This window comes from Gallus gallus, chromosome 4, assembly GCF_016699485.2.
Source record: "Gallus gallus isolate bGalGal1 chromosome 4, bGalGal1.mat.broiler.GRCg7b, whole genome shotgun sequence".
NCBI lineage: Eukaryota > Metazoa > Chordata > Aves > Galliformes > Phasianidae > Gallus > Gallus gallus.
Genome location: NC_052535.1, coordinates 15484481 through 15506428, shown reverse-complemented (window position 1 = coordinate 15506428; position 21948 = coordinate 15484481). Strand labels below are relative to the sequence as shown.

Sequence of the window (21948 nt, the reverse complement as noted above, 5' to 3'; positions counted from 1 at the left end):
TTTTTAAAGCTTATGTGCAACTCCAGACTTGATCACATAGGAACGTATCCAGGAAGAGCTCCAGCGTAGACATTTTCTCCACCCGGAGAGTGTCATTACATGCTTTAGCCCTGTCGACTTTGAAGTTGCTTCGGTTAAATCATGAGGATGTGGAGGCCCTGGTCTCCAAAGCAGCTGGGTGCGTAATGCTCATGACTACCCGCGCACTGCTGAATTTTACAGGAAAGTGTTGTCAAAAGAGTAATAGCGGAAAACAAAAAAGTGCTAGCTCCTAAGAGTAGCTTTGCTTATGCTGACATTATCACAAATGGCATCTCTGCTTGGGTAGTGCAAACGCACCTGCAAAATAGCCAGCTGTTGCAATGCTGCTGGAGAAAGAAGTACGAAATAGTAACCGGTATAAGAAACCGCATTAAAACACAGATAACTTCTAATATGAATGTCATCATACTCTGTAGCTTTCAATTTTAGTGTTATCTCGCTCAAAAAACATTCAAAACAACTGAACAGGTAAGCTGTGAGGCCACACAGAGGAAATAGCATTGTTAAAGTGAAGTGAAATGATATCACTTATGGTATGCGTGTGCTTATCTATGCCCAGAAGAAAAATGCTGAGGAGCATAAAGGGTTTCATTGATAAAAGGCCTTAACCTTTTGTACTCTCAGTCTCCTCCAGATCCAACTCCCACGGGCAGCACCAAACATTTGCCCCCTTTGACAGTGAGAAGAAAGTTTATCTTATCACGTTCAGAGCCCAATATAGAGCTCCAGACAGCACCCGAAGTGTCGCTGGAGAACTTAATGTTCCCAGGTGAGAGGAGCTCTGCTTGATTTGAAGGGGGCAAAAGCCCAGCTCTGCAACCTCCCTCATGGTTACCCAAAGATTTGAGCAGTTCTGTGACCGTCCAGTCTTACAGGATGGCCTTTCTCAAAAGCAAATGCGAAATGACCAACCTATGCATCCTCTAGTATGAAGTCTGCAACCTGCTGCTGAATCCAAATTTTATTTATTATAACCATCTTCTGTTTTTTTCTTCATTTTTTTTTTTTTTTCCCAAGCAACATCCATAGAGCATCATGACTAACATGAAGGCTGCAGAAGTGTATGCTAATGTATAAACCCTAAGACAATACGTCCTTGGATCCTCCTCTGTTGATGCTCAGAACCCTACAGTTAATTTCTCATTAGCTAATTGTAGCTGCATTTTTCAATCTCATTTCAGCTCAAAAAGGAAATGTGATAATGGTGACTCTGCAGGTACTCTGTAGCGAAACCAGTATTTTAATGAATCTCAGTATTACTTTTTTATGTGAATAACAAGACTGTCTGCAAATACTATTCTATACAGTTGTTCTGATTATTTTGTTAGATTACACTAAAAATGAAAGTGACAAGAAATAATGAAAATTATATTTAAAACTAGTTGTCTTTTAATGTGGCTTTTTGCCAATTAATTTTTCTACAAAACATTGCAATGGCTGGCGATTCTGAAGCTGCTTTTTCAGTACCTCTACAGTGATGGCCTTTATGATACTACTGCTGCATCAGCAAAAGTACAAGGCCTTTCTATAACAGTTCTGCAGTAACATTAATTTCTTACAGGTCCTAAAGGTCGTTCTTATTTTCAGTCAAATAGCAATATCTACAAATTTTAATGACGCTTCTTCATTCATGTTATAATATCCAGAATTGTTATAAAATCCAACAATGTATGAAAATGTCATCACTAGGGATGAATGAAACAGCTCATCTGAAAATGAAAATCAGCCCAAATCTTTGCAGGTGTTCAAAAATCTTAAAGTGATTTTATTTTGCCTTCCCTGGCTCCACTTCTCAGGCACTTTTACAAGTTCCTGTGCCTGAAATACCATCGTAATTTATTTTTATAGACAAAGGAAACGCTTAGAGATAATTATCTAAACTTAAGTACCTGAATTGGTACAGTGCCATATGGGAAATTATTAGTTAAAATAAGAGATTTGTGCAAAAAATTAGGAAGTGGATAGCAAAGTAGTAGGGGGAGAGGATCAATATGAGAGAAGGTAGTAGACTTTCCCAAGTGTCAGTCTTGGGCCTGATATAATTTAGCATTTTGTATTAATGATGATGGCATAAAAAAATAAGCATGTGCTACTTGAATTTACCAGTGGCATCAGGTAGGGACCTACTGTCACTGCAAAGACTTCTCATCTGGGAAGGACTGAGTGACCATGAGAACTGGGGTAATATATATTGGATGAAATTGAGAAGGATTTGAGTGCGAGATTTGGGTACTCACTGGTAAGAACTTACTAAGAAGGAGAAAGGCACAGAGCATACAAAGCAAGGTATTTTACCTGGGGAAAAGGTTGGAAGGCAGCCAGGACAGCACACGCTGCTCACTACTGATTCACTTCACATCTAGGAAGCTACCAAAAAGGGTAGCAGTGACCACGGGAAGGGAGAGCCTTAAGTAGAGAGGAGGTTGGCAAAATGAAGGGCAAGAGAGGCCCTATAAATACTGCATGGGCATGAGCTCCACAAAGAGAAAACCTCTATTTAAACCAAAGGACAACATTGGCACAAGAGCAAATGAGTATAAATTGGTCATGAATAAATTTAGGATGGAAACTGCAAGCAGGTTTCCAAACAACAGAATAGTGATGTTCTGCAATTGCTTTCCAATGAGAACAGTGGGAACAAAAACAACAACAACAAAAAAACCCAAGTTACTTTTAAGACAGAGTATAATGAGTTTCTGAAAGGGATTATGTGCTGAGTTTGGCTAAGATAGCAGGGAACTAGACTTGATGACCCAAGAGGTCTCTGCAGCCCTGTCTTTCTAAGCCTGTTTTTCATGGCCAAATATTTCAGAGCGCTGTTAAGTATTTCCTTTCCTTCATGTATTTTTCAGATAAATTTTTACGGTGTGCTCCAGGGACTGCCAGCTGGACTGATTTAGTGAAGGACTGAAACGATGGTGTCCAGAATATGTTGAATACCATGCAATCAGAGCAAGAATAGGGGACATCCAGCATCCTACGGGGGCAGGCGTGGGTGCTCAAAGGGACCATCAGCACATTGTTGCAGAACTCAGTATTTCCATTATTCTTGAAGCTGCATATTCCCTTGTCAGTGCTCCAATAAAAGGATGTGTAGGGAAGCCCTCGCTTCAGGGTTGGGTAGCTGGATTTTTGTGGGTTCCTCACCTGCAAAAGCAAAGGTGGGTGGTTGCAGCTCTTTTTTTTATTCTGTAATAACTTCATCAAGCTGCTAGGAGGAGGCAAACTGGCCTGGATTAGTGCAGTCACTCCCTTATTAAGAGAACTTCTTGTAGTCACAAGTTTTATGGTATTCTATGTCTGTTTCAGTTGAAAACTGATGAGGGGGAAAAAGATCTGCAGCAGTGGACAACTCTGGTGGTTTCTCCTTTCCAACTAACGCCAGAAACTTTTTTCTGAAATTGGCTATTAATGTCAAAGACAGCTTAGGACACTGGGAAAAGTCAGAAGAAATTCACGATAGTGCAAAGAGTTTGGAAAAAGAGAAAAAATAGGCAGTAGCTTTGCAAGGGCTTTGCATTAGTCCTTGTCACCATCCACATCAGTCATACGTGCAGCAGGCAGCAGCTCTACTTTGTTGTGCAAATACTGTAACAATCCATTTAAAAAAAAATGACCAGGATAGCCCAGTCCTTAAGTTCAGCAAATGAGGTAAGGAACACCTGCATCACCAGAAAGAAGAATCATTGAACATGACACTGGAAGCTGTCAGACTAATTTAATAGGAAATTTTCCTGCCTCAGCCCCCTGGTACCAGGCAGGGAGCAGTCACCTGCCAGAACATGATGCCCTGGGGATGCTGGAGCCTGGTGCTGATGAGAGGGTGCAGCACCCCGCTGCCAGCTGCACAGTGGCACACTGCTGGAAATGCCATCCCGCAGGGGAAAAGCCAGCCAGCTCTGTTCAGAGCAACTGTGTCACAAGCATGACCTGTACTTACCGCTGTGTTTCAGTTCATGCCCTTTCCCCCCACGCCCAGCTGTGGGAACATGGCTGCAGCAGGGATGCTTTAGGGGATGCAAAAAGCAAGGCTTCAACCTTGAGCTTCCGAGTAAGAAGCACACTGAGGAACTGTGTGACCACAGCAGCTGGGAGAAGCAGCTTTTTCTCAGAGATGTCTCTGGATTTCAGGGCCTGCACACGTGGGTGACAGCGGTGCTCATGGCATCAGGAAGGATGTGTGGGGCCTCCCTACCTGCACTGCGGCCTGCCTGCCTCCAGCAGAAACAAGTGCTAGCAGTGATTAAACACCACCGACTGACAGCTATGAAAACAACCCACTGTGAGGTAAATTAGCCTGGGGCCTGGGCTGTGGGTGCTGGACAGGACACTCATGCCTGAAGCCTGAAACCAGAAGCCTGGTGCGGCCACGAGCCCAAGCTTGCTGCCTTTGGTTTCTCACTCCTCAAGATTTTGCAAAAACAGAGGTTTAATAACTCCGTCTCCAATTAGCAGAGAGCCCTCAGGATCCCACTTGCCCCTTTTTGTTAGCACTTCAACTCATGCCAGGCACCACATCCTGTGTGGGCTGAGCAGGGACACCTGGGCAGGGTAGGCTGCAAGATGGCTGTGATGCTGTCACAGCTTGCGAAACAGGAAGACAAAAAGAAGCAAAGGAAAAAAACCCAATGCTTGAACAAAAAGCAAAAGATGTAATGTTCGTTCCTCACTCTTCCCTCAGCGCTGCTTTGCCCTTTGCGGAGGCTGAGAAGTGTGAACACATCCTGTTTATCTCAGCGGCGCCACCGCCGTGCTGGGTTCAGTGGCAGCAGTGCAGGCAGAGCTGGCCCTGCCATGGAAGCGCTGCCCATCTACCACGGGGGCATCACTCGCGAGGCTGGGGAGAAGCTGCTGCTGGCGGCCGGTGCTGATGGCAGCTACCTGCTACGGGACAGCGAGAGCATCCCAGGGGTCTACTGCCTCTGTGTGCTGTGAGTACGGGCGGCGGAGGGCTGGTAGGGCTGCTGCGGATCCCAGCTTGGGAATCTGCAGAGCAGGGGAGTCCCATGCAGTGAGGTTGAGTGGGGTCTGAGCACAGACGGGTGGGTGAGTTGCCATGAAGAAGCATTGGGCAGCTCAGCTTTGTGCGTGCTGATTGCTGCTCTTCCAGTGTAGCACTCACTGGAGAGGGCAGCGAAGGCATCGTCCTTGTGTGGTCTCACTTTGGGGTGCTCTTGGTCAGGCTGTGCGTCCTATAATCCTTCATGCTTGGATTAAACTACCTTTAAAGAATGAGGAATATTTATGGGTAACAGACTAATTGGAAACATTTCACCACATGAAGTGAAAGGGGAAATATTCGATGGGGTGATCTGTTAGAGAGGTATTAGTAGATACCGCCCTGGGAGAGCTGGAAAACTATAAAGACACAGGACTTTTAATGAGGCATCTTAGTTTCCCTACTTTTGGCAAAGGCAGAGAAATGAGAAGTCCTTAGAGAGACTGCTGTACAACCAAGTACCAATGCACTGACAGAGCAAAGGTGTGCCCATGCAGATGGTTGTGTCTCGCTTCAGTAGAAGAAAAGCAAGAGGAAACAGCGCTAGGGCCAGAAAGAAAATAGCTAACAGCGAGCAAAGAGAGAGGGCAAAAAAACCAGCAGAGGAAGAATCATTATTCAGGTTTTCCCCAAAGGTCTTGAATACGTTTCCAACAATATGCAATTAAGCTCCAAGTGAGTATTATTATTCTCCTGTTGCAGACCAGTAAATGGAGAACTGCAAGGAGGTAATAGGCAGTCCACAAATACACCACCTCATAGCAGAACGTCTTCATGGCAGAAGATATATTCTTTCTTCTCATCATGAAATCAGAAGATGAACCAAGACAGGCACTTCTGCTAACAAATACAGCCCTTAACAGTTAGCTGAAGAATGGGAAATAAGACATAGCAAGGGGTAAGGAATGCTGTGCTTCCTGTGATGGCAACAGGCAAAAAAAGCAGAATCTTTTTAAAATAGCCATCAGAGAAAGTGATGATATATCTCCTTAACACTCAGAAGTCGGTCAGTGCAGTTAGAACACCAAGGCATTAGAGAAAGGGTCAAGCAGAATATTACAATGCTGCATAAAATAGGGAATCCTAAAATTAGTTCACTATTAGTCTAAATCAGGCTGTAAGTACGTAACGTGGTCTTCTACCCGCATGCAATCGGTTGGGATTTTTTGCCATGTTAATGACACATCTTCAGGAAGAAATTTCATGAATCAATTTTATAAAATGAAATATATAAAACGAGATATATAAAACAAAAATAGGAAGAACAGGAAGGATTGCTAGCTATAAAGCTCTGCAAGCTTTGGGTAAAGAGCAATAAGACCCACCCAAATGTATCTGGAAATTATGGGCCACTCAAATCTTTATATTATGTCACATTCAAATACATAAATGCTAAGCAAAGGGGGAAAAGAAAAAATTGCTGATGAATGTTATGCAGGTTTCCTGTAGGATAGAAATCATGAACGTATATATATATTTTAATCCACAACATATGAGGGAAATTTCCAATAGCGTCATGGAAAAATTCTGATAAAAAAGTAAAGGAAAAAATGTTGTGGTGAATATGGCCATACATAGATAGTAAGGTGGCTGAAAAATGGTAGGGACAAAGCTTGGGTTTAACACTTCCTAATATTCCAGCTCAGATAAACAGCATATTACACAACAACTTTGAGGACAGTTATCATGGAGGCATCAGGGAGTGCGTTCACACTGGAGGTAGCAGTGACAGTTTAGATAAATGTGTGCCATAAACTACAGAAGCGCCTTAACAGGCAAATTTACTAAAGCTGAACACTTCAGAAGAGAGAAACTAGAGAAGCAGGCAAGGAAGGCATTAGAGATGTATTCAGCGAAGGATGCCGAGCCCGGCTTTGGAAAAATAAACCGATCAGTCCAAACCTCTTACATCCAAGTCCAAACAGTGTGCACAGAGATGGAAAAGGTGATAAGAGTGTATGTGTACAAGAGCTTTGGTAAAATCCAAGGAGGAAACATGCAGCTGCTGTGATCACGTTTTATCAGAAGGAAAACAAGAGTCAGGAAGATGGCTGCCCTTCCCACCCAGCCGCTGGCGAGTCCTGCAATTGCCTCTGCCTTTCTGTGGCTCAAGCAATGCCTCCTTTTTGGGAGAGGTGTTGTAAGTTTGTGATGGCACCCTGCTCTGGGTACTCCCCAGAAGCCTCAACGTTGTTTGGCAGTCTTTGAGCACACATAATAAGGGCAGCGGCATTCACAGCCAGGTTCATTCACCTTTTGCTTTTTCAATTAAAAAGTGGAGCCCTGACCTTTAAAAGGGAGAAGAGTCAAAGATTCACGAATCCCTTGCGCCTGACACTGATTTTACAGGGCAAGCATAAAAGAGACAGGTGGCAGCATAAAACCTGACCTATAGAGATGGGTAGCTGCGGCAGGCATGCCCCTGTTGTCAGAGCATTTATCTAGAAAACTCGGCTTTCTCTCTGTTTCTCCTGATGTATCCTCTATCTCCCTGGAATGCTGCTTTCTGCCAGCCCAAGTCACAGTGCGTGCACAGCGTGCCTGCCAGTCTGCAAAGAAGGAACAGATTTAGGTGTGGCTCTGGCAAAGTGCAAAGAACCCACATTCAGAAATATTTTATGATCACAGACGTACTTTGCATGGAGGGGTAGAAGGGTTTTGCTTTGGACCAGGATCCCCTGGGACTCCTGCAAACATAAATGCTGCCTGCAGCCTTTGGCGAGGTTTTCTGTTTCAGATGATCTGCATGGTACCTCATGATCTTTGTGGTACCAATGCCATTATTGCATTGATAATATATACGTTAAGGCCATCCTTTGTTCCTGTTTGACAGTGCCAACATAGGAACACACTCATTTGCTGGAAATTTGTTAGGGTTGCATTGAACAGCGAGAAGATTTTTACTGCTCCTGAAAACTGGAATAGAAGAAATATATACGCTTTAAAAAAAATGTACACGTTTTATCTGTAAATGTGTGCTATGTGCAGCACTCCGAGGTGTTGCTGTCAATGCCTGGTTGTTCCAGAGAGCTTTCTTTACTGATACGGCTTCCTCGCCGCTCAATATTCCATCTGACATTTTTAGCACTGTCAGAAATCCTCTGTGCACACTGCTCCTAATGAAGTCGATGGGGGACACAGGACTCAATAAGGGAGGCCAGCTTGGGATGCAGCCTCTTCAACAGCGCGTGAAAAACGCATGGAGTGAACTCCTGAGAGTGCCAAAAGCACCGCTTTCCTTTACAGCTATATGAGAGCATGTGCAGAAACGAGCAGCTCGTGCCTGAAATGGCACAGAGAAAGCAGTTTGTAGTTTGGGTCTTAACACTCATATACTTGGTGTGTTAGTAGCTGTTTCAGACCTTCAGATATTTCTCGGTGAATGTTCAGCTAAACATGACGTACTTGTCAAATCCTATGTTCAGATCATTTGTTTGGAATCAGCCCTTCATGTGCTGCGTTGCATTCAATTTGCAGAGAATAATCAAAAGCCGCAATAGAATACTGTTTAGAGCTCTTGAAGCAGCAGCAATGGCAGTGAGGATAGGCTGTGGTATCTGTGTTATCAGACTTTTACATACGTTGTTTTTTCTGTCACCATAACCACAGTGCAATGTGCTGAAACCTTCTGATGAAGCAGATCTATCAGGTGTGCAGTGTGAAGGTGTGATGCGGGATCACGAGTCAGCTTCAGCTCAGCATTTCCTTTGTTTCCCATGTAATACGTTTGATAGAAGTGGCAGAATAATTGCATTCATTATAAGGCTGCACGCAATAATCACCATCCTTCGGAACAAAAGCTTCTATCTGAGGGGGACCCCCTCAACTCGAAGTAGCTGTTGTACATATCATGCTCTATTTTCAGCTTTGAAAAAATCTTCTGCAGCACAGCAGAGGTATTTCAGCTCTGTGCTCTTCATCTTTGCTGCGGAACAACTTGTCCTATGGCCTTCAGCTATTCCAGTGCATTTTTCTGGAAAGATTTTAGAAAGGTCAGCAGCCTGAATGATGGCTAGTCACTGTGCTGGGCAGGCTGCGCACAATGGGATGAGTGCAGTTGGTAGATAACAGAATCTAGATCAGCTCTACTCTGATTTTCCAGACCTGAGCTTTGAAGATTTAGTTCAAGCAGTGATTTCAGCTCCAGGGATTTTATGGTCGGAACTGTGCCTCCCTGCTCCGTGAGAAATGGGAAATCTAATTATGAGCTACAATGCATCACTCCCAAGCAGTCCTACAAATGTTTCAAAGATATATGAAACTATCATGAGATTTTGCCTTTGTGATGTGATGTGCTGTTCTGCAGGACATCATCATTCACGAAGCTTAGCTACTGCCCCACTGGAAGGTAAGTTCCTGCCCTTTCTTGTCTCAGATTGGAATCAATTCTTATTCTATTTCCAAGTGTCAGTAAATTCCCATTTGAGGCATTCCTTCTGGCTCTTCTGCCCTGCACCAGACCACCACAATCACACCTGCTCAGGAAGGCTGCACACTGTCCCTGTAGGTGAACCAGCTTTTCTGCTGGTCATCAGCAGTGCTCAAACGGTGATGCTGACAATCTTTCACAGAAGACTGCTTTGCATATAGACTCACTGGCATTTCACAAGGTTTGACATTTTTTTTTAAGGCTTTTGTTCATTTTAGAAAAGAAAATCGAGATAATGCATTTGCTTATAGTGCTGCAGTGTTATGGTAGATCTACATGCTACACAGGTAAATGCAGCAACAGGCATTGGTAGGGAATCAGTGACAGAAGTATAAACTCAGATGGTCGTGTATGGAGTGCTACTGTGAACTCGGCTGGGCTTTTCAGACCACGTAAACACTGATTTAAACTATTTTGTGCACTCTTGCTGACAGAGAGCTCGTATCTTGCATATCATCTCAATGCAAACGCTATTTCTTCAGCTTGGGTTAGCTGATAGGTGGTAATTGCTAAGCTGCTGTACCTTGATTGTGTGCCTGAAACCTAAACAAGGCAGGAACCAGGCAAGCTGCTTGTCAGCTAGAAAATGTACATTCCAAGACTGAATGAGGAGATACAAGCTTAAGCAGAATTTTCTGCTACGTTAACTAAGAAGACTCTTTGGCCTTTCCGTGCGTAATAAAAAAAGGATCAACATAAAAATTAAGAGGAAAAAGAAAGCAGTTTAAGAGGATATCTTAAACAACAGCCCTACAACAGCAGCAGCGATGAGGAGTGGGGGTCCCTCATGAGCACAGGTGGGCGTGCAGCCCCCAGACATGGCCACGGGACAGCTCTGTCCCTCTATGGGTTCGGCGCTCTGGCAGTGGTCTTGTGCAGCAGCAGCCACTACCACCGCCTTGGACCCACTCTGGGGTCACCATCTGGGGTTCTGCCTGGGGCTGTTGCCCAAGGAGGTGTCTGGGAGCCACCAGGCTCCTCTGGATGAGATGGAAGGCATTGTCACCAGACCCACTCAGGCTCTTGCATACTGTCTGCTGTGTGTCCTCCAACCCTTACACTGAATATGAAAGTAGCGATTCCCCCATGGGCTCTCTTGTACTCATCTCCATAGTGTTGTGCGGTTTGTAAACACTACCTCAGTTTGTGAGACTAAGAGCTTGCTAACTCAGTTTCACACTTGAGAAACTGTGACACAGGATGCTCAGGGCTGCAGCACCCTTCGGCTTCAGCTTCAGCTTCCCAAGGTGAGCGGAACAGGAAAGCACTTTGAGAATACTCAGCATTATCCTTTGCAGCCTGCTGAAAGCTTGAATTGCTGCAGGCTGTTTCTTTGTTTCTTCCACTGCTTCCAAGCCACAGACTTTCTCTGGATGATTTTTCCAGCCCTTCTCACCTCCAGCTCTTTGTGTGGCCCCCAGCTTGAAGCCCTCAGGCTTCATTTCCCTGCACCCCTTCCTGGTTCGGCCCAGCTCCAGCCCAGCACTTCAGTTCTCACAGCTGTGCCATTGCCCAGCTCACACAACAGCCTCCCCTTGCCTCTCATTGCATTTCTTGACATTTCCCATACCTCAAAAAAGATTGAGACAAACACCCAAGAAACAAAATTTCAGCCTGAAGTGCTGAGATGTGGCAAAGCTACAGGAAGCCAAGCATGGGCAGCATACAATGCTGGGGGCCACTGTTTGTCAGCCACAACATGGCTCGTTCCTAAGCAATATCATAAAGAGAAATTCTCAAGCAAGATTAGGATGCAAGTACACCAGGTGAGAGAAGTTGATTAGTACACTGCAAAGACATCCAAATAAAAGTTATGTGAAGAGGAAGAAATTGATGTCGTTTGTTGCTGACATGGCTTTCCTTCATCTCCCCATCTTTCTCCCTTTATGTTTGTTCCATTTTGGACCCAGAAATGAATACAAATTAGTTTAATAAAATTTCCCAACTGAGACACGAAACATTTGGAAATGATTTTAAAATACACCATGCAGCTGAAATGTCATGGTTAATTTTAAGCTGCAGCATGCAGCTGATATCCTCCGGCTATTTCAGCAGTGCAGAAGATTGTAATTATTCACCTGTTAGAGCAAATGAAGCTTTAACAAGCCTGATCACAGTTGAAAAGGAGGAGTGGAGAGGATGGGGAGACAGATGCTGTCTCGGTATGTCATCTGTGAATGATGCCTTTGTAGCTCTTTGGGAGGAATTAGCTAGCTATAAAGAAAAAAGCTATAATACAAAATGGACTGTTCTCGGTAACAACAACTTTTTTAGATTTCCCTTTGACAAAGTTTTCCCACTTAAGTTATTGCAGCATAGTCGTGACAGTACAGTTCCCAGCTGGTGTAACACATCCATTTTTATGGGGAATTAAAAAAAAAATGAAATGAGATTAAAAAATTATCAGTGGTGACCAAGCTATTGTTTCTCAAGTGCTATCCAGCATTGCCTTTACAGCAATGGATGTATTCTGCTTTTGATTTTTGCCTTTGATCAAGAGTCTGTAGGGCCCCTGTTCATCCTGCTGTTGATTCAGGATCACTCCCATTCCTTGTGCTTCCTGGGTGTGAATGAGCAGCTTTGTGACTGCGAGCAAGGCTGGGGCCAGTCCATGGGCCAGGAGAAGGGGCAGGGAGGCTTGTGTTGGGTCTGTCCTGGGTGCAAGGAGATGCTCCTCTTCCAAGAAGTGTGGAGAAGGCAGTGCCACTGTGAGTGCTCTCCAAAGTCCTTCTCTCAGTGACATATCCATCTCCTGATGATTTTCTCCAGCACGTAGCTGAGTTCAGGGCCCTGAGCTCAGGTTGAGGTGGGTCTGGTCTGCCTCGAGGCGTGCCTGTACAAGAAGCCCCAGGTGACGGTGCTGTGCCCGTGCTGTCCTGTCTCTGGTTTTTGGCTGTAGTTACATGGCCACACCATATACAGGACCTCTGTGTCACACTGGGAGCTTTTTTATCTGCCATAAATTGAGAAAAAATATGGAAGACTGAGCTGTCCTCTAATGGTGGCTGGGGATTTTCTCATCTCCTTGTACCAATGCTCCAGTTAATGTATTTTTCCTCTTGCTTTTGCCTGACGTTTTGTAATCTGCAGTTTTAGATACAACGTTCTACACAACCTCAAGTTTAATTCTTCTGTTTAATTTTAAGAGAAACAGCTTGATCCCACACTGATCTCAGTAAATATTAGGTACTTTAAATCACAGAAACCTTTCTCACGGAGACAGTGCCCATGTAGCACTGAAAAGAGCTTGGCACATCAAAATGACGTGTCTTGCTCGCTTGTGCATGGAAGTTAGAAAGAGCTTTGAAGTGGTAATGAAGTAAGTTCCTGCTACTTAACAGAAAGTTTTATTAAGATCATATTTGTTAGCAGAATACTTACCAGAAGAGCTGTAATCCATTATTCTGTAGAGACAAAGATCCTAATGGAGAGCAGTGAAATGGAAGGACCTTCCTGTTCTCTCCTTAACAAAAGATGTGCTCACTCCTTGCACATTTCCTTGGAAGTAGCTGGGTGGTGGGTGTTGAGCCTGGGCCATTGCCCTCCTGCTGGGTGCCTTTCTTTACTGATATCTTCAGAGACAACAGCAGGTGATAACACTGTTTCTCAGCTTAAGCACCGTGAGCCCCTTCATGCCTTGCGGTCTCTCCTCGTCTGGGAAAAATGTAGATTTGCCAGATGAATGCAGAGCTCCCACTTGTGATAGGAATGTCAGACTCTCCCCATGCTCCTTGCTGGGCTCAACACTTCCGCGGTCCCAAATTCTTGTTACTTTTTCTGTGTCTCATTATCTGAGATATCCTTTATGTTTTCTCTAGGCTTGAGTGAGTTATTTTAAAGCTGAAATTCTTTTTATATGAGATAGATGTCTGTAGTATACCTCACCCTGCTTTTGTCCTCGGCATTACTTAAGCTGACCTTCATTTACCAGTGGCTTACTAAACCCACCTAGCAGAGTGCTAGAAGACACCAGACATTTCAGAGCAGCACCCCAGCTGCTCAAGCACTTTAAGTCATGCAATCTCTTAGGAAGAGAAAGAGCCATGTCTGGAAAAATCAGACTCTAAAGAAACTGAAGCAGCTGGAATGCTTCAGGAGAACAAAGAACAAGAACTGGTAATGCACAGAGTATTATCAAAAGCAGGAGACAAGAAAGGAAGTCTAGATTTTTACTAGATGATCCTGTTAGAGACCAAAAATAAATAAATAAATAATCATGGAGGTGGTTAGATGCTTTCAAAGAGAGAGGACAAGGCACCAAGGTGCCCCTGGTATTCCCCAGAGCGCTCTGGGCTATAAAATCCTGATTTCAGTAACCATATACTGACTGGCAATGTATGTGCACAGATGCAGGGAATCCCCTTGTGATTTCCAGGGATAAGACTGAAGTGAGCATTGTGACATGCTGAGGATATAGGCATGGTTTGTGAAGGTTTTAAGAATAGCACGAGATGGTCTAAGGGCACTGATGGGACTGAATTCCCTGAACATGAACATATATGGTGGCTCATAGAGACGTGCTTCAAAAGAACCAGGCTTGCGCCGTGGCATCAAGGAGCAATGGCTGTGGTTCCATGGGACAGACAGAACAGAAATGCTGCCCTTCCATGGCCTTCCCTCCTGCCACAAGCACAGTGGGCTTTGCGCACCTGGGGCTCCTTTGTGCCCATCCACAGCCCTGATGGCTTCAGCAGTGGAGGTTGTGGTGGGATGGTGGGGCTGTGTTCTGCTCCCGGTGTCTCACTGTGGTGTGCAGATCTTGGTCCCCTCGTCCCTGCCAGAAGGGAACAGTTTTGTGTCTCCGAGAGGTGAAGAGTGGTGGGGAAATCATGATAGGGATTTTTGCCCCAACTTCAAGGGGTTACAGCACTGTGACAACTGCTAACAGCTTCCTGTGCAGGTAAATTATATTTGAGCCTGCTTTGCAGAGTTTGCTCTAATGACTTTCTAACAAGGATTCATCCAGGAGCCATGACATGGAGCGTAAGTAATTGCAATCATACGGTGTCTGTGTCATTGACGCTTTCTGCTATTTTGTAATAACTACTATAATACTGTGTATAATTGGAAAGAAATGTAGTGTATTTTTGCTTTCTGAAGAATTGATGCTGATATAGCGAATGGCCTCTAAAATCCTGCTGGGTATTCCTGTAAATCTGTGTAGTGTAATATATGGTCTTCTTATCTGACACTGCCTAAATTAATGTTGTACCTGTGGAACTACTGTGAGTTCTCTCTGCTTCTGAGTTAGATTTCTGGATATTTACCATGTAAATGATTTGCTGCGTTGGGCTCTCATGAGAAGCAGGACAGACTTTGCACATCAGCATGCCTTGTGCAGTTAGTGGATGGCTCCTTGCTCTCAAGGGACTCAAATTAGATTTAAAAAGAAGAAAGATTTCATACTCTTTCATATTCAGTGTTTGAGAATTAAAAATGTACTCACAAAGCGAAAAGTAATTTACCTGGATTTTGTGATTCTAGCTTTCCAAACAAATTGCAGTCATGTTATTTCTTCTGGGAACATCTGCATTTAAATAAATCATAAAACAGCAAGCATTGGCTTATATGCCAATAATTCACTTTTTATTTATACTTCCCCCCCCCAGGGAAAGTATTTTTGGTGTTTGTCAGTAAAAGAAGGTCACTGAAAAATTAAAAATAAAAATGCTGAAGCAGGAATCAAAGCATTGCCACTTAACCTGGAATAACAGAACATTGCCAGACTAGATCTGAGTCAGACCAGTCCCCTCATCCAAAAAAACCTAGTTTGTTAAAGGCTGCCTCTGGTCTGAGTCCCAGTTTTGTATTGGCCTTGAATGTTTATGGGTGAATTTATTGTTAAGGAGGGGTTAGCAGATGAACTGACTCCCCTGTAACAAAGTGAAACCTGGCAGTAGAAATGAAGAATAAATATCTGTTGGCTTTTTTTCCTTCCACAGGCATCAGGGTTACGTTTATACCTACCGAGTATCCAAGACAGAATCTGGGTCCTGGAGTGCTGAGGTGTGTGCTTCTCTTTTCTGAAAACTTCGGTATCCTGTATGGTGTTGGTATTGATTTAATGAAATATATTCAAATTATTCATGCTTCTGCAAAGTCTGATTTTCATTGAAGGTAATCGATGTTGAGTGAACCCATCACAAAGATGTCTTGGTGCCACTTCTGACAATCTTGAACTCATAAATTAATTCCCTGTTACATTTCAGCTGTTGCATAATGCATTAGTGCATTATTTTGCATCATTTTCAATGGCAAAAAATATTATGTTTTTATAATTTGACAAGCGCAATCAGTATTCAGTTCCTTTCCATCTCACATATCATTAACACTAGAATATTTAAGTAAACACTTTTCAATGTACAGTGTTGTAAACTTGGTTTCTCTTCAGAAACTTGTTACAAAGTGTATTTTCACTCGGTTGATAAGAAACCAGTAATTCAGGCATAGCGTAACACTATTTGCAATACAGATGACAATTTAGATTGATGGAATCTAGGTGATAACCTTTGTTTCTTTTATGAAGATCTTGTTCTTTGGATGTAATCTCCATATTATTTTATAATTATATTTCTGTTTGCACATTAAGCCTGATTTACAGACATTAAATAATTGCTAGACAGGCATAATTTCTTGGTTACTGTGCTAACAGAAGTGGTTGCAGTGCTCTGGAAGACAGGAGTGAGTCCTGGTGCTACTTGGAATCAGGTCAAGAGATAAAACATGCACATTGCTGCAGACTAAATTACTATCTGCCTCAGCCCTGAGAGAGGTGCTGAGGAAGAACTCACTCCTGTACTGCACAAGGAACACCCTGAAGATTTGCGCTGCCTGGCAAGAGGGCCTGGGGCAGCACTGGGGCCTGGAGCAGTGCTGGAACCCCTGGGGCATCTACCTGTCAGGGGCGCGCCGAGTGAGGCCGCAGCATGCTTTGGCCCTGATAACAGCAACATCTACAGTGTCCAGTGCTGAATGGGCCTCCTACTGCTCCTCCATGGTTTCCATTGGATTCCTGTGCATGGGCTTTTCCTGGTTGTGTTTAGGCAAACTTCATCTGTATTTCACAGAGCAGGCATTCTGAGGGCTCAAGACTCTCAGTAAAACCTGTGTAGAGGAAGTGCTAGTCATGACAATAACTCTTCCTTTACACAACAGGAAATCTTAGTGTAAACAGCGCTGAGACCATGCTGGACTCAACTGCTAAGAACAGGAGCCTACATTTTGCCCTCTTTCTTGTCCCCACGGGATGTGTCGTCAAAGCTGATGCTGGAGATTTGCTTTCTGCTTTCTACTCTGGGATGTAGTGTGTGGGCAATCCTAGATCACATCCATCCTTTAGGAACAAGGCAGGGAAATGAAAACAGTGCTGGTCAAATCCCTTCTAATGGAAGCCTCTGGCATATAGCAGTGGAGGCAGGATTTAGCAAATAATTTGCAAAGATGCTAGCATAAAAAAATTGAAAAAATCCCATTTTTGATAAACTAGGTAATGTCTGACTGCTTCCTTTGCACCAAAAAGATAGGTGGGAATGCTCAGTGAACACACTGAAAAGCACTGAAGGCTTGAAGGAAGGCTTGCAATTGGGCAGTATCTGTGCCTGGGATTAGTGGTGTGAGGTGGATGGTCAGTGCCAAGCAGCTCTCATGGTCATCTTACTGGTGTTTCCCAGGCGCACTGCAGGCTGCCTTGACTCGGGGCCATAAATAGCAAAAGACCACTTGAGAATGTGCTTAGCAAGAACCACAGGCTCCGAGTTTCATTTGTTGAGGCAATGTTGGAATCATACTTGGATGAAGGAGAGCAGGAATGGCTCATACCTTGTTGTAGGCTCACACATGGAGGGGCTGAGGGAAGGGCTGGCTCCATACCGACACGTGGCTGCCTTTCTGAGGACAAGGACTCAGCACCAGGGCACTGACTGCCTGGCCTCCCCTCACCTCTCACCTTTGAATTCACAGACGGCACCTGGGGTTCACCGGCGGCTCTTCCGGAAAATGCACAACCTCATTTCAGCTTTCCAGAAACCCGACCAGGGCATTGTTACACCCCTGAAGCATCCAGTCATCAACTGTGCAAAAGCCAAGTATTCCCCAGGTACTCATGGGGTGCAGGCAGCCTCGGCTGTGAGGGGCAGGGCCCTCCATGGGGGTGGAGATCTTGAGCCTTGATGAGCTCAAAATGTGACTCATTAGGGACTTCAACCTGATGAGAAAATCCATTTAAAAATGAGTATTCCTGAGTTGTACATCAAAGGCAGATACTTGCCTCCCCACTGCCATGGCTCTGGTAGGGGTGGTTCATCTGATCTGTCCTCTTACTTGTGGTGTTCATCCATCCGTATCTCTGTGTTTATTTTTCTCCAGGTAGAAGTGACGGTCGTGACTACCTGCAGCCATCATGAAGACATTTCCCACTGGCATAACCCTACCTCCCAGTAGCGCTTCCAGTCCTGCTCTAGAACAGCATAAGCTATGATAGTTAGTACAACTCCGTGAGTTTTCTTGTAACATTTGCGAAAATGTGTTCCCTAGTATTTCTAGCTCCAAAATTAGAAGTTTTACATTTCAGAATGTTTTTTATTATTATTATTTTTTATTTTTTTGTAAGAGAGAAGACAAAAACATCAGCTACTAAATGTTGTGATATCTTTTTTTTTCTTTTTGCAGTCCTAAGTGTAAAATATTTTCTAATCTCGAGACTAGTCCGTCTATTTTACATAAACTGACTTTTGACTCTTCTGTGCTTTCTTCTGATAGACATTTATGGGCAAGACCCCTTTTGTAGGCTTAGGAAAATTGTTTATATTGAGTGTCCTTCCCTTGAACAACGACTTGGCGTCTGTGTGACTGTCATATAGTTCCAAAAGGTATTCTAGACATGGCCTCGGGGGAATACCCACTAACTGAGTTCCCACTACATCAGGCTCTCTGTAATGCAACAGAACCACTCAGTGCTGTCTCCATGTACAAAATTTCTAATTTGCATAAAGAATTGAAAGCTCAAGTAATGTTCTGAATAAATGAGAACAGTCACCAGTGGAGAACCTCATACTTTTTATTTTTTCAGTATTCACTCTACTTGAAAAAAATTCCCACCACATGTAATTTAAAAAAATATATAAATTTTTACACAATATTTACTTTTATTTCCCTATCATGTGTTTTAGTAAGTTGCTGCTGGGCTCCTGTAGGAGAGGCTTACACCTGGAGGACTTGTTGCCTTACAGGGTTAGCACTGGTGCTTACAGCAAAAGCAGGGTTGGTCTCTTCTCGCTAGTGACAGGTGACAGGACGAGAGGAAATGGACTTTAGTTGCGCCAGGGGAAGTTTAGGTTGGATATCAGGAAAATCTTTACAGAAAGGGTTGTTAAGCCCTGGAATAGGCTCCCCAGGGAGGTGGTTGAGTCACCATCCCTGGATGTGTTTAAAAACTGTTTGGATGTGGTGCTCAGGGACACAGTTTAGCAGGGGGTTGTTAGAGTTGGGGTAGTTTGGTTAGGTTGTGGTTGGACTTGATGATCTTTAAGGTCTTTTCCCACCTGAGCAATTCTATGATTCTATGATATGATTCATAGGAGTGCTGGAGCACTTGGCTGCTGAACTTGATGAGCTTCCTGGGCTGGCTGGCACTGGGGAACACTTCCCAACAGAACTGATGTGCTGCAGCCCACTTGGTTTGTGTTAATGTTAGTCACACTTTCACCAGCAGAAATGGGCCAATCAGAAAAGCCCTCCCTTCCAAAGTACACTGCTAATGTTGATTGCAAATGGATGAAAAAATAACCCCAAAAAACAAAAAATGTCTGTAAACCTGCAAAGAAAGACATGGATGTAGTGGTGGACAGCAAGGTGGCCATGAGTCAGCAGTGTGCCCTGGTGGCCAAGAAGGCCAATGGGACCCTAGGGCGCATTAAAAAGAGCATGGCCAGCAGGGTGAGGGAGGTGATCCTCTCCCTCTACTCTGTCCTGGTGAGGCCACATATGGAATTCTGTGTCCAGTTCTGGGCTCCTTGGTTCAAAAAAGACAGGGATCTCCTAGAAGGAGTCCAGCAGAGGGCCACAGGGATGATGAATGGCTTGAAGCATCTCTTGTACGACGAAAAGCTGAGAGACCTGGGGCTGTTCAGCCTGGGGAAAAGACAACTGGGGGAGGATCTTATTAATAATGTTTATAGGTATGTAAAGGGAGGTGGGAGGCAAATGGATGAGGCCAGGCTCTTCTTGGTAGCATGTAGCGACAGGACAAGGAGTAACGGCCTAGGACTTGAACGTAGGAAGGAACATGAAGAAGTACTTCTTTTTGGTAAGGGTGACCAAACAGTGGAACTAGTTGCCCAGAGAGGTGGTAGAGTCTCCTTCTATGGAGGAGCTTGTGTTGCTTAAAAGTTTGATGCTTAAATGTTTCATGCCTGTACTTCCAATTTCTTCTGCACACCTTGGAAGTCTGGGAATTTCTGAGAAGATGTAGAGAGCTTTTCCAGAACCACCAGGCTGCAGGCTTGGGAGAGCAGGACAGATCAGATCCCACCAGAAGGGGCCAAGCTGTGGACCAGGGGAATGGGGAGAGGCAGGGCTGCAGCCATATCCGTAGCATAAGGCTACATTGGGGAGTATCACCCAACAGTGTGCTACCAAACAGGCAGACAGACTTTCTTATTCTGTTTAGTTGTCTTGTCGCAGATTCTGGCTTGTTGTTACCTCACTGAAAGGCAAACAGTGAAGAGATAAATGGGAGGCATGGACGGGCACTCAGCAAGGTTCAGCCGCTTGAAGCAGCATTTTAGTTTGGATTTGATAAGGCTGGAAATGTTATCTTTTATTTTATTTTATTCCTATAAGTGGCTGTGTGTGTATGAAAGAGAATGAGAGAGAGAGAGTAAGAGAGAGAGAGAGAATGCAGCAATAAAACATTCATCATGAAGCACAAAATGCTCCTTGTAAACCCTCAATGGGAGTAAATGCAATAAATAAACAGCTGCATGGTAACAGGAAGCGGTGGACAATGCTGTTGCAAATTTGTGACGATTGCTGTTCATTACTCAATGTCTGTCTAAATTAAGGCCACATTTCATTTGCAGTGAAATGTCCTGCCTCCCCTCCCCTCCCCTTTGCATCATATTTTACACTCTGTGTGTGTATGTTTTCCCCATGTCTTTCTGTTACTTATACTGATTGGTTGAAGCAAGGGTCTTATCTTCATACAGTGCTATACAGTGACGGATTTAGCATGATTTACTTTTTAATAAAATATTTAAAAGCTGTTTTTGTTCTTTAATATTGTTAGATAATTCAGCAAATGTCAGCAGTAGAGGAGCTGTGCTGAACGTTACCAGCTCAAAGCACAACATTCAGCACCAGCTGATTCTGGGGCTGTGCTGATTGAACCTTTCACCCCTTGTCTGTGCCTTAAAGGTTTCCTAGTTTTCTGCATGTCTGTGGCAGATGCTCTGTGGCTGTTACAGGTTTCTGCTCCTGCAAATCTTCCTTTTCTGGAAGTCCTGGCGCGTAGCAGAGTGAGCTTACTGGGAGAGCTCCTTTGCTTCTGATGTACTGTGCCTGAACTCTGGTTTAGGCTGGCTGTCTTAGGACAGAGGAACTAAGTCTGTACTGAGAAGTGGTCCCTGTAAATGGCTGCACCATGGTGATAAGCATGGTGGGACACATTGTGCCTGAGGACTGTTTCCTATAGAAATGTCCGATTGACTTCGAGTGCTGCATGGTGCAAACGCTGTTGTGCAGTGAGTTGAAGATAACTGCTTTGACTATGGGTGACTCCAGAAGAGCAGTGTTATTTTTAAAAATAAATAAAATAGGCCAGAAGTTGCCATTTTAGATCTAAAGCTGAGAACATTGTATGTGAGTTATTAAGATAGAGGCTTGATTGTGTTGTTTCTTTAGGGTTCCCTCAAGTCTGGAATTCCTGTAGTCTAGGGCACCTCTTGTTTGAAGACAGGTAGAAGAAGCTGGGGTTGTTCAGTTCGGAGAAGGCTCAGGGGAGACTTCATTGCAGCCTTCCAGTGCTTAAAGGGAGCTTATAAGCAGGAGGGAGAATGACTTTTTACATGGTGGTGATTGTACAAATGGGAATAGTCTTAAACTAGAAGATGGGCGATTTAGGTCAGAGGTAAGGTGGAAATTTTTCAGCCAAGGAGTGATGAGTCCCTGACACGGCTGCCCAGAGAGCTGTGGATGTCCCATCCCTGGAGGTGCCGAAGGCCAGATTGGATGGGGCCCTGGGCAGCCTGATCTGGGGGGATGTGTCCCTTTCCACAGCAGGGGATAGAACTGGATGCTCTTTAAGGTCTGTTCCAACCCAAGCCAGTCTGTGATCCTGTGCTTTTATGATTTTATGATTAAACAAGCTGCAGACAGTCAGAGAAGCTCATGCTATCCATGACAAAAGGAGTTGGTATTTGGTTATAGGAACAGTAACATGGCAACTGCACGGATTTCATGCATTGACTTTGATATGAAGTGC

The 21948-nt window shown here is 44.1% G+C and overlaps 2 protein-coding genes across 2 annotated transcripts; both read left to right on the top strand.

Moving 5' to 3' along the window:
• The first annotated feature begins 4786 nt into the window (after positions 1–4786).
• On the top strand, positions 4787–20731 carry SH2D1A (SH2 domain containing 1A). The gene is made up of 4 exons (XM_003641119.6): positions 4787–4973; positions 15413–15476; positions 17430–17565; positions 17835–20731. The coding sequence occupies exons 1-4, from the start codon at positions 4837–4839 to the stop codon at positions 17870–17872; spliced, it is 375 nt and encodes a 124-aa protein (XP_003641167.1). The 5' UTR covers positions 4787–4836; the 3' UTR covers positions 17873–20731.
• LOC121110638 lies at positions 19096–20731 on the top strand. Its single transcript, XM_040700156.2, has one exon. It carries the CDS (start codon positions 19296–19298, stop codon positions 19851–19853), a length of 558 nt encoding a protein of 185 aa, XP_040556090.1. The 5' UTR covers positions 19096–19295; the 3' UTR covers positions 19854–20731.
• Positions 20732–21948: the final 1217 nt, after the last annotated feature.

What these genes read in the sequence shown, in the direction of transcription:
- SH2D1A (XM_003641119.6), top strand. Translation starts at nt 4,837, where the DNA reads ATGGAAGCGCTGCCCATCTACCACGGGGGCATCACTCGCGAGGCTGGG. An exon ending in GTCTACTGCCTCTGTGTGCT is followed by an intron (nt 4,974 to 15,412) that starts GTGAGTACGGGC and finishes TTCCTTCCACAG; the next exon opens with GCATCAGGGTTACGTTTATA. An exon ending in AAAAGCCAAGTATTCCCCAG is followed by an intron (nt 17,566 to 17,834) that starts GTACTCATGGGG and finishes ATTTTTCTCCAG; the next exon opens with GTAGAAGTGACGGTCGTGAC.
- LOC121110638 (XM_040700156.2), top strand. Translation starts at nt 19,296, where the DNA reads ATGGATGTAGTGGTGGACAGCAAGGTGGCCATGAGTCAGCAGTGTGCC.